Genomic DNA, 10,257 nt, shown 5'->3' on the forward strand with positions numbered 1-10,257 from the left:
CTTGCACCAGTGTTCATGTTTTAACTGGACACCAACAAGAGGTAGTGAAACATCTTTATTTCTGAAAAGATAGAAAGGAAATGGGATGAACAGACTTGCTCTCAGTGCATTAAAAAAGCATGCTGGTAAATACAAGCACAAAGCTTGTCCCTGACCTGCTGAAATGAACCCAGCAGGAACCCAAGGCTTCTCAGCACTGTGGCTCTCTCCAGTGTGAAAATCGGGCTCAAGGTGCTACCACGTGTCCAAGACCTGGGCAGTGACTGGCAGAGCCAGGGCAGAACACTGGCACTCTGAGCCCAGCTTGCTCTATCCTTGTCTGGATCCTGAGGGGATCTGCCAAGGGGAGCACAACCCTGGGTGCCCCGGGCACGGGGAGGCACTGCCGGGCAGTGCTGCCACCTGGCAACTGGGGGACACAAGGCACATCCAGGCTGGCAGCAGGACACTGCCAGCCACCCTCCCAAGCAGCTGGAGCCCCAGCGGTGCCCGTGCCCCGCTACCCGGGCAGCACAGGCCGGCACTCGAGGTCCAGCACGAGGTGGTGCACGTGTGGCGCGTAGGACTTCACCGGCTCGATGTGCAGGACGCTGCTGCGCCACGGCCGCCCGTGCAGCTCTGCCAGCAGCCCCTGGATGCGTGCGGCCGTGCCTTCAGCCCAGCTCTGCCACTCGGCTCTGAGCCTGGCCGCCTGCTCCCCGCCGTGCTCTGCCGGGCGCTGTGCCTCTCCGCCGGGGCTGGCTGCCTCCGCAGAGCCCCGCTCGGCCAGCGGCTCCGCGCTCCGCGGCGCGGCCGGCGCCCACCGGGTCTCCACGTTCTGGTGGATGTGCAGAACCCCACCCGTGTCCTTCTTCAGGACGCGGCAGGCCACGGGCCAGCCTTCCTCCGAGCTGGGAATCAGCCCCAGGTTGACTCTGTCTGCCACATCCCGCAGCTGCAGCTGGGAGCAGAGCGGAGGTGAGGGGATGCCCGCGGCGGGGGAACCGCGGCCCGGCGGCAGCGCTCACCTGCCGGCTGTCCCCGCTGTGGATGTGGCAGCGATCCCGCACCCCGTTCAGCACCAGGCTCCTGTGCAGCGCCTCCACGGCGTGGCTGTTCCACTCACAGGCATGGACAAAGGCGGCTCCGGCGTGCACCAGGAACGGCAGCGTGAAGTAGCCGATGCCTGCGGGCAGGAGGAGGCAGTGGCTGAGGGCAGGGACCCCCAGAGATCCACACTGCTCCCCGAGGGCAGGGCAGGATGAACACTGCCACCCTGCCTCTCCAAGTCTGCTTTGCTCTGGGTTGGAGAAAGCCCAAACACTGGGAAAATGGAAATTTATCCCTTCCTCTTCTGCAAAAGCAAAATCTGCCTTGAAAAATGTTTAGAGGAGTTTATTTTGCATTCAGTCTTTGCCATCAGGTTGAGACCTGCCTGGCTCTGCAGAAGTGTCAGGATTACTGTTTAGTTTGATTAATCCACAGCAGTTTTGTGAGTGCCATGTCCTTCAGTGTGGCACAAATTGGAAGCACTAACTTCCTTAAGCACAAACAGTGGCAAATCTTTCCCCTGGATCCAAGTGATTCCCCAAAGCAGCACTAGGCACAGAGCCTGAGAACAGGACATCCTAAGTGTCCAGAGGCTGTAGGGACACAGGCAGGACAGCAGTGCCAGCAGAGCTGAAGGGCTCACAGAAAAGACAGGAGCTCTAAGCCTGAGTATTTTTCATAAGCTGGAAATGACATTTCATGACTACCTGGATGCCATCAGCACCTGTCCTTCCTCCGTCCCCATTACCTGCATAGAGATCCACCAGGACCTCCCCGGAGCAGGGCAGCGAGGCCACACGCAGCTTCTCGGTGATGTTTCCCGGGGAGAACATGCACTTGGTCACGTCGAAGGTGTACCTGGAAGACCCCGCTCAGACGGTGAGGCCAGTCCCTTCCCTGCCAGCCCCATCCTGCAGCTGCTGCCCACCTGATGCCGTTGTCCACGTGCTCCACCCAGCCGTGCTGGCCCAGCAGCAGGGTGACCCTGGGGCTGCGCATCCCATCCGGCATCACCCGGCCTCGCCTGGCCACCCGCTGGGCCCCCAAAGCCGAGGCTACCGTCTCCCAGAGCGCCGAGCCTGCAACAAGCACCCGGGAGCTGCGGGCAGCCTGGACCGGGGCAGGAGGGCTTTGCTCGCCCTCACCCAGCCTCTCCCAGGGTGCTGAGCCTGCAATACAGCACCCGGGAGCTGCAGGCAGCCTGGGCAGGGCAGGGCAGGGAGGCTTTGCTTGCCCTTTCCCAGCCTGTCCCAGGGCACCGACCCTGCAACAGGCACCCCGGAGCTGCGGGCAGCCTGGGCCAGGCAGGGCAGGGAGGCTTTGCTCACTCTTACCCAGCCTCTCCCAGGGTGCCGAGCCTGCAACAAGCACCCCGGAGCTGCGGGCAGCTTGGGCCGGGCAGGGCAGGCAGGCTTTGCTTGCCCTTTCCCAGCCTGTCCCAGGGTGCCGAGCCTGCAACAGGCACCCGGGAGCTGCGGGCAGCCTGGGCCGGGGCAGGCAGGCTTTGCTCATCCTTACCCAGCCTCTCCCAGGGCTCAGCCCTGAAGCTGTCCTCGCTCAGCAGCACCAGGTCGCCGTGCCTGTGCCAGGCGTGCGGCACGTCCCGCTCCAGCTCCGCGGACCAGGCGGGCCCCAGCAGCCGCCGCAGCTCGTCCCGCAGCCTCCGGGCCGGCGTGCGCCGGCGGGCGGCCCTGCAGGGCACAGGGTCCTGCGGCGGGGCCGTGCCGGGCTGGGCTGAGCGCCCGGCGCCGCCCGCAGGGCTCGGGGCTCGCGGCCGGGCTCACCTGGATCCGCAGCAGCTCGCAGGGCAGCTCCGGCGGCAGGCACAGCTGGGAGAGCTTCTCCGGCAGCACGGGCAGGGCCACGCGGCCGCCCGGCAGCCGCTGCAGCCCGTAGCGCCCGTCCAGGAGCCGCTGCTCTTCCAGGCGCTGCCTGCACGGCCAGAGCGGTCAGGCCCTGCCCTCCCTGCCGCCCGCCTGGCCCCGTCCCGCGGGGCAGCACGGCGCTGCCATCCCGCTGCCCCTCACCTGAGGCGCTGGGCGAACCGCGGCTCTGCGGCCAGCGCGGGGACACCCGTGGGGACAGCGATGGGGGCGTCCGTGCCTTCCATCCTGCCGATCCCAGGCGCTGTCACGCTCGCCAGGGGCTGTGCCTCGGGGCCGGTGCCCGAAGCGGCATCCCCGAGGTCGGGCCGGGGGATCCCCGAGGTGCGGGGGTCCCCAGCACCCCCACGCCGCAGCCGCCGCTGCCGCGTTTCCCGCCGGAGCGCTTTTTGAAAGCGCCGCTGCCGAGCTTGTTGCGGGCGGAAGCGGAAGCGGGGGACGGGCGGCGCGCGGACCGGAAGCGGCGCGGGCGGCGCGATGGCGGGGCTGTCGGTGCGGGACCCCGCCGTGGATCGGTCCCTGCGCTCCGTGTTCGGTGAGCCCGCGGGGCGGGACCGCGACCTGCAAGGGAAGGGGGCTCGGACGGGCAGGGGCAGGCGGGGGGCCGGCGGGTTTCCCCCCCACGCCGTCGAGGCTGACCGGCGGCACCGTCTGTCTCCGCAGTGGGGAACATCCCGTATGAGGCCACGGAGGAGCAGCTGAAGGACATTTTCTCGGAGGTTGGGCCCGTGGTGAGCTTTAGGTGAGCGCGGCCGCCGGCCTCCCCCGGGTGCCCCCGCTCGGCGCAGAGCGAGCCCCGCGGAGCCGGCCCGGGAACCGCGGAGTCGCGAATCCCTAACGCCGGGAAAGGCCTCTACAACCGTCCAGCCCAGCCGTTCCCCCAGCACTGCCGAGCCCACCGTGTCCCCAAGTGCCACATGGACACACCTCGCTGTCAAGCCCACCGTGTCCCCAAGTGCCACATGCACCTTTTGGCCACTCGCAGGGGCGGTGACGGCCGCTGCTCGGGCTGCCTGCTCTGGGCCAAGGAACTGTGCCTGATACCCCATCTGAACCTCCCTGTGCCCCCCGAGGCTCGTTCCTCACGGAGAGCAGCACCTGCAGGGGTTGTGAGGCTGTGCCAGGGTCACCTGGAGGTGGAGCACGATGTCCCCAGCACAGCAGGTGGATGTGGGCACGCAGCTCCGGGGGCTCTGCACTGCTGGGGCTCTGTCCCTGTGTCCCCACAGCTCTCACTGTGCTCCCAGCCCTGCTGGGGCTCTGTCCCTGTATCCCTGAGCTCTCACCGTGCTCCCAGCCCTGCTGGGGCTCTGTCCCTGTATCCCCACAGCTCTCAGTGTGCTCCCAGCCCTGCTGGGGCTCTGTCCCTGTATCTGCAGGAGCCGTGGGCACAGCGGGATGCCCACCCTGCCCTCAGCAGCCTGTGTCTCCTCCTGCCAGGCTGGTGTACGACAGGGAGACGGGCAAGCCCAAGGGCTATGGCTTCTGCGAGTACCAGGACCAGGAGACGGCGCTGAGCGCCATGCGCAACCTCAACGGGCGCGAGTTCAGCGGCAGGGCCCTGCGCGTGGACAACGCCGCCAGCGAGAAGAACAAGGAGGAGCTCAAGAGTGAGTCGGGTTCTGGGGGCTCCCTCATGCTTCTGTGTCTTCTGCCAGGCTGGCAGAGCTGACCTGCTCTGGGGGTGTTGTGAGTAGTGCCCCAGAGGGATGCATGGGCTCAGCTCTGGGTTTGCACTCCCAGGTGATGAACACAGAAACACAGAATTACTTAGGTTGGAAAAGGTGTGTAAAGATCATGGTTCAAGCACACTGCATCAGCTAGATTGGGGCACTAAATGCCACTTCCAGTGTTTAAGACTGGAACAGTGACTCCACAGCCTCCCTGAGCAGCCTGTTCCAACACCTAATCACCCCTTCTGGGAAGAAATTCCTCCTAAGGTCTCCCTGGTTTTGTGTCTCCTTTTCCCCTGGTGGGCTGGTGCTCCCCTCCTGATGAGCCCATTGCATGCGCTGTTCGTGTTGCAGTACAAAGTCACCAACTGTATTGCAGGCTTGGGCACAGGTGCACCCATCATAGAGTCACCCTACGGGGACCCTGTCAACCCAGAGGATGCCCCCGAGTCCATCAGCCGGGCAGTGGCCAGCCTGCCACCCGAGCAGATGTTTGAGCTGATGAAGCAGATGAAGGTGAGTGCAGGAGGGCCGTGCTGCCTGTGCGAGCCACTGCCTGCGCCCTCCCACCCGTGTCACACCTTGTCAGAGCTCTGATCAGTGCCTGTCTTCTCAGCTGTGTGTCCAGAACAGCCCCCAGGAAGCCAGGAACATGCTGCTCCAGAACCCCCAGCTGGCTTATGCGCTGCTGCAGGCCCAGGTGGTCATGAGGATCGTCGACCCGGAGATCGCGCTGGTTTGTCCTTGCTGCTCGTCCGGGCTTGGGGGGATGTTGGTGGTAGCCTTTGTGGAGTGGCAGTGGAAAAGAACTCTTCTTCTTCTTCCTCCCCTAGAAAATCCTGCATCGCCAGACCAGTGTTCCTCCTCTGATCCCAGGCAACCAGCAGGCAGTGCCAGGGCCAGGGCCTGGGCCAGGACCGGGGCCTGGGCCGGGCCCCAATGCGCAGCTGAACCCACAGAACACCCCATCGTCCCAGCCACAGCCCATAGTAAGAGCCTGCACGACACATGAGCTGTGCAGGAGAAATGGGCAGTGCCAGCTCTCCAGCTGGGCACGTGCCCGGGTGTGGGGGTGTCCCTGAGATCCCGCGTCTCTCCGAACAGGGCGGGATGCACGTCAACGGCGCTCCTCCTCTGATGCAGCCACCCATGCAGGGGGGAGTGCCAGCCCCAGGACAGATGGCAGCCCCTGTGCAGGGCCCAGGCCCTGGCCCCTTGGCTCCAGGAGGTGAGTTTGGGCCGAGCTGCCCCACCCGTGAGCACACTGGTCCTGCAGACCCCTCTCTGCCTTCCCCCTAACCAGAGGGCCCAGCCCTGTGAGAGCACACGTAATCCTGTGCTGTACATTGTGGTTGTGCTGCTGCCAGAGGTGGGCTGCAGAGTTGGATTATCCCTGGGGGGAACCAACACCAAGGGAATAAACCTCCAGGTGCTCCCCCAGGAGTTGGGAGCGAGAAGGTATTTGGGACCAAAGGAACAGGTTAGTCATCAGGGATGGCTGAGGAGGGGTCTGATCTCTGCCTGTCCCCTCTCAGGTGGGATGCAGCCACAGGTTGGGATGCCAGGTGCAGGGCCAGTCCCCTTGGAGCGTGGACAAGGTAAAACAGACGTGTGTAGTGCTGTGTGTGGTGTGAGCCTCGCTCCAGGGAGCAGTGCTGTGCCCCAGCTGTCTGCAGCCTGGCTGTGCCCAGTGCCTGGCTTTGTTCACTGAGGCACAAGGCTGTGGTAGCAGCTCCCTGGCTCCCAGGGCTCAGCCCATGCCCCAGTTGGCTCCCAGCTCGTTCTGCACCCTGTTGTGCTGTCGTGCCCTGGCAGCCAGGAGAGCTGCCTGTCCCCACCGAGCGGGATGTGTCTGTGTTTTCCACCTCTGCGAGCCCATGTCTGTCCCTGTGCTTGTGCGGGCAGGCAGAGCTTGCTCTTCTCTGGTCCTTGTCGTGCTCCTTGGCTGCCTGGGTGCTGGGAAGCAGCTGGTGCGGCCGCCGCGTCCTCCCGCGCCGTGCCCAGCAGAGGGAGCTGGCTCTCCGTTTTGGCTTGAGGCTTGGCAGGGACTTCCCGGAGGGTGACGGCTCGGCTTTCCCTCCGCAGGCACGGTCTGTCCGGCCCAGCCCTGGGCCCCGATTCCTTACGGTTCACACGTTGCCATGTGTAGGTTAGTACGGCCCCGGTGTTCCTGTTCTCGCAGGAGCAGCACATGCTGACACCTGTCACCTCTGTTGCCTTGACTTCTATCCTAGGCCTTGTTCCAGCAACATGCAAACCTAGTCTGAGATCCTTTGGCCTTAGGGTCAGCTGACTCTCATTTTCTTTGGGGTGGGCACTGTCTTCCTGAAAGCTGTCTGAAAGTTCTTGGCACCCAGAAGGTTTTGGAGAGCAGGAGCTGGCTGTGCATTGTGGGGCCAGTGTGGCCCCACGGAATGCCACGTCTCTTGGCAGGATGTCTTCTCTGCCTGCCTCTGTCCCTGAGTGAGGGAAGGACTGTGCCACGCTGGCTGTCCTGCCTGTGCTGACAAAGGGGGTGTGAACAGAAGAGGTTGATAAAGCCAGACTTGGAACATTTTCTCTGTAGGTGTTCCTGGGGACTACAGGGTGCGTGATCCTGCAGGCAGCACTGTCCCCAGAGCCTGTGCATGTGTGCATACACTATTTACGTGTCTGCTCTTTCCCTCTTTTCCTGCTGCTTGCCCAGGGAACCTGCAGCTCTCGCCCGTGGGACCTGCCAGGCCTGCGTCTATCGAACGCGTTCAAGGTACCCCGGCACCAGCTCCCTCTTCCCCTGGAGCTCGTTGTGGAGTGTGCAGACAGCAGCTCTCACCTGCTGTTCTCAGGGCCAGGGACTGGCATGTCACTCCTTGTAGCCTGACAGCAGTAAGAGGAGATGAAGGAGGCAGGATTTCTTTGAGGGCTGCAGGAGAGAACAGGCTAGAACCATGCATGGAGCCTCCAGTGGAAAAGGAGAGCCTGTTTGGAAAGGGCTTTTGCCTAAGATCCAGCCCTCTTTGACACTGTGCTTCCAGGAGCCTTCCAGGTCTTGCTTTGATCTTGGCCCCACGTCAGCAGGGTGCTGATGCCCACACTTGTAGGGATCGCCATGGGGGCACCCATGCTTGGTTTGACCCCTCATGCCATAAGGAACCTTAAATAAACCCGAGAAGAAAAAGAGAGGAATAAAATTGGCAGCCAGGGAAGGGGCTCTGGTGTGCTCCAGCCTCGTGTGTGGGGCTGCGTCCCCAGCAGACAGCACAGCTCAGGGGAGCAGCGTGGCTGCCCCACACCCGGCCTGAGAGCGCCGGGGACAGTCTTGGCACGGCACTGGTCATGCAGATCCTCACGAGTTCTTGTGTGTCTCCCTGGCAGTGCCCATGCCAGACCCGAGGGCCCCTATGCAGCGTGGACCTCTACCTGCTAGTGGCCCGCCGCCCCGAGGCCTTTTGGGAGATGCCCCGAATGACCCTCGCGGAGGGACCCTGCTCTCAGTCACTGGAGAAGTGGAGCCCAGGTGAGGGGAGAGGGAAGGAGAGGAGCCCTTGGCACTGTCCCCTGCCCAAGGGTAGCCTCTCGCTGAGGACAGGGATGGCACCAGCCTTCCGGGAGTCGCTGCTGCCTGGTCGGAGGCCTGTGTGCTGCCATCCATGGGGGCCGGCCCGTTTCCCCGGGGAAGGGATATCCCCGGGGTGATGGCAGCTGCCCTGTGGCATGGGGCCACCAGCACCCATCCCTGTGCCAGCCTCACCCTCCTCCCCTGCGGCCGGCTTCGGGGGCAATCCCAGCGCTCTGCCCAGACCGTGCCAAGCCAGTGTCTGATTCACACTCTCTCGCTTTTTCTCCTCCTCCTGCTTTGCTCTCCTCGTCTCTCTGCGTCAGAGGTTACCTTGGGCCGCCCCACCAGGGAGCCCCTATGCACCATATGCCTGGTCATGACAGCCGTGGCCCCCCCCATGAGATGAGGGGGGGACCCATGGGAGAACCCCGACCACTGATGGGAGAGCCGCGGGGGCCCTTGATGGATGCTCGAGGTGAGAGAGGGGGCATGAAATACTGGGTGGCTTGGATTGTGCAGGCAAGAAGTCAGAGCGGAGCCGGCTGCCCCGATCCAAGGCATAGGAAGGGGGTTTGGGCAGTGAAATGACTGACTCCAGGCAAGGAGGGACAGTCCCAGGGTGCAAGGGACTTTCTCCAGGCATGTCCCCTCTGCCCCCAGCCCTGCACTTCTTGGGTGCCTGCTAGCCCCCAGACAATGGTGACAGCAGGCTCACTCCCACACTCCTTGCAACACTGCTTCCTTCAGGAGCTTACCTTGTGTTTCCTCCGCAGTCGGAAGAGATCCCCGCGGGCTGGAGCCACGAGGGCTGGAGCCACGAGGGCTGGAGCCCCGGGTGATGGAGGCGCGGGCGCTGGAGGCGCGAGGCCTGGAGCCGCGGGTCCTGGAGCCACGAGTGCTGGAGGCCAGGGCCATGGAGGCCAGGGTCCTGGAGCCCCGGGGCCTGGAGCCTCGAGGGCCCGGTCCCAACCCGCGTGGCCCGATGCCTGGTGGGATACAGGGTCCTGGGCCACTTAACATGGGAGCCAGTGGCCCGCAGGGGCCCCGCCAGGTACACACGGCTCTGCTCAGCTGGTCGGGCACCGGCGGCGTCCTGTAGGCTGGGGCTGGGTGGGGGGTGTCCCACAGAGCAGCAGCTCTGCAAAGCACCAGGCTTTGGTCACTGGCTCGGAGGGGTCAGGGCATCTGTCCCATTTCCCCAGGCACTGCCCATCAGCTGGGGAGAGGACAAGGCTCAGGCCTCTCTCCACCTGTTCCTGACACAGAAAGGAGCACAGGAGTTGGGAGGGGAGAGCACATAAAATGCACTCTCTCTTCTTGCTCAGGCATCTTCAAGCAGTCCATGAGGGCATCCATCTGATCATCTGTTTTACCTTCCTGAATTTGTATTGCTCAGTCCCAAAACCCCCAGTCCCTAACCCCTCTCTTACTCCCCCAGGTTCCTAACATGGCTGGGGCAGGCATGCAGGGAGGAGGCATACCTGGGGCAGGAGTCCAAGGAGCTGGTCAGCCTGGAGGCTTTAGCCCTGGACAGAGCCAGGTCACGCCCCAGGATCACGAGAAGGTGAGAGAACAAAAGGGAAAGGGTGAGACAGTAGGAGCAGCACTTCCTGTGTGCCTTTCTGTGGCGGGGTCAGCCCCTCCCTGGCTCTGGTATGCTGTGGCTGCTCTGGCAGGGCACCTCTCTGACCCCTCTTTCCCCACAGGCAGCACTGATCATGCAGGTCCTGCAGCTGACAGCAGACCAGATTGCCATGCTGCCCCCAGAACAGCGGCAGAGCATCCTCATTCTGAAGGAGCAAATCCAGAAATCCACAGGGGCACCCTGACAGGTGATGTCCTTAACCTGGTCTCACCCTGTGCCTGCTCCCCTCCAGTAAAACAGAGCTGCCTAGGATGGGACTCTGCCCTGCTTCCCTCTGTGCCAGGCTCACCCTCCTCTCCTTCCTTCTGGCAGGCACAAGATGGAGATGCCATGTGCCTGGATAGAGGGGATGCTCCATGGCAGCTGCTTCCCATTGCTACCTGAGCTGATGGTGCATTTTAGGAGAGGTTATGTCATCCTCAAGAGGTTTTTTCCTCCAGTTCATCCTTTTTTTTTTTTTTTTTTTTTCCTGTGTATATTTTACGTTGT

The 10,257-nt window shown here is 63.4% G+C and overlaps 2 protein-coding genes across 7 annotated transcripts; one reads left to right on the forward strand and one right to left on the reverse strand.

The window, feature by feature from the left end:
• Nucleotides 1–44: 44 nt before the first annotated feature.
• TRMT12 (tRNA methyltransferase 12 homolog) lies at nt 45–3,307 on the reverse strand. 2 transcript variants are annotated; one of them, XM_041459224.1, is made up of 7 exons: nt 3,057–3,307; nt 2,814–2,961; nt 2,548–2,737; nt 1,958–2,108; nt 1,778–1,887; nt 1,008–1,165; nt 45–890 (listed from the first exon to the last, which is right to left on the reverse strand). In XM_041459224.1, exons 1-7 carry the CDS (start codon nt 3,137–3,139, stop codon nt 654–656), a joined length of 1,077 nt encoding a protein of 358 aa, XP_041315158.1. In that variant the 5' UTR covers nt 3,140–3,307; the 3' UTR covers nt 45–653. The 2 variants fall into 2 exon arrangements, with proteins under 2 accessions (XP_041315158.1, XP_041315157.1); XM_041459223.1 differs by having other exon boundaries at nt 45–940; nt 3,057–3,303.
• A 33-nt stretch (nt 3,308–3,340) lies between these two features.
• Nucleotides 3,341–10,241, forward strand: CSTF2 (cleavage stimulation factor subunit 2). 5 transcript variants are annotated; one of them, XM_041459218.1, is made up of 15 exons: nt 3,341–3,447; nt 3,576–3,654; nt 4,353–4,522; nt 4,965–5,101; nt 5,202–5,321; nt 5,419–5,574; nt 5,690–5,813; nt 6,121–6,183; nt 7,272–7,331; nt 7,940–8,081; nt 8,447–8,598; nt 8,897–9,174; nt 9,562–9,687; nt 9,830–9,955; nt 10,081–10,241. In XM_041459218.1, the coding sequence occupies exons 1-14, from the start codon at nt 3,390–3,392 to the stop codon at nt 9,950–9,952; spliced, it is 1,788 nt and encodes a 595-aa protein (XP_041315152.1). In that variant the 5' UTR covers nt 3,341–3,389; the 3' UTR covers nt 9,953–9,955; nt 10,081–10,241. The 5 variants fall into 5 exon arrangements, with proteins under 5 accessions (XP_041315152.1, XP_041315154.1, XP_041315153.1 ...); XM_041459219.1 differs by lacking the exon at nt 7,272–7,331 and having other exon boundaries at nt 3,343–3,447; nt 10,081–10,240; XM_041459220.1 differs by lacking the exons at nt 6,121–6,183; nt 7,272–7,331 and having other exon boundaries at nt 3,342–3,447; nt 10,081–10,240.
• Nucleotides 10,242–10,257: the final 16 nt, after the last annotated feature.

Source organism: Pyrgilauda ruficollis, unplaced genomic scaffold (assembly GCF_017590135.1).
Source record: "Pyrgilauda ruficollis isolate IOZ18807 unplaced genomic scaffold, ASM1759013v1 scaffold133, whole genome shotgun sequence".
NCBI classification, from domain to species: Eukaryota; Metazoa; Chordata; class Aves; order Passeriformes; family Passeridae; genus Pyrgilauda; species Pyrgilauda ruficollis.

Coding starts and splice junctions, on each gene's coding strand:
- TRMT12 (XM_041459223.1), bottom strand. CDS start 3,139: ATGGAAGGCACGGACGCCCCCATCGCTGTCCCCACGGGTGTCCCCGCG. Junction 1,888..1,957: donor CACGTGGACAACGGCATCAG/GTGGGCAGCAGC, acceptor GGGGTCTTCCAG/GTACACCTTCGACGTGACCA. Junction 1,166..1,777: donor CCTGGTGGATCTCTATGCAG/GTAATGGGGACG, acceptor TCCTGCCCGCAG/GCATCGGCTACTTCACGCTG.
- CSTF2 (XM_041459218.1), top strand. CDS start 3,390: ATGGCGGGGCTGTCGGTGCGGGACCCCGCCGTGGATCGGTCCCTGCGC. Junction 3,655..4,352: donor GGGCCCGTGGTGAGCTTTAG/GTGAGCGCGGCC, acceptor TCCTCCTGCCAG/GCTGGTGTACGACAGGGAGA. Junction 4,523..4,964: donor GAACAAGGAGGAGCTCAAGA/GTGAGTCGGGTT, acceptor ACTGTATTGCAG/GCTTGGGCACAGGTGCACCC.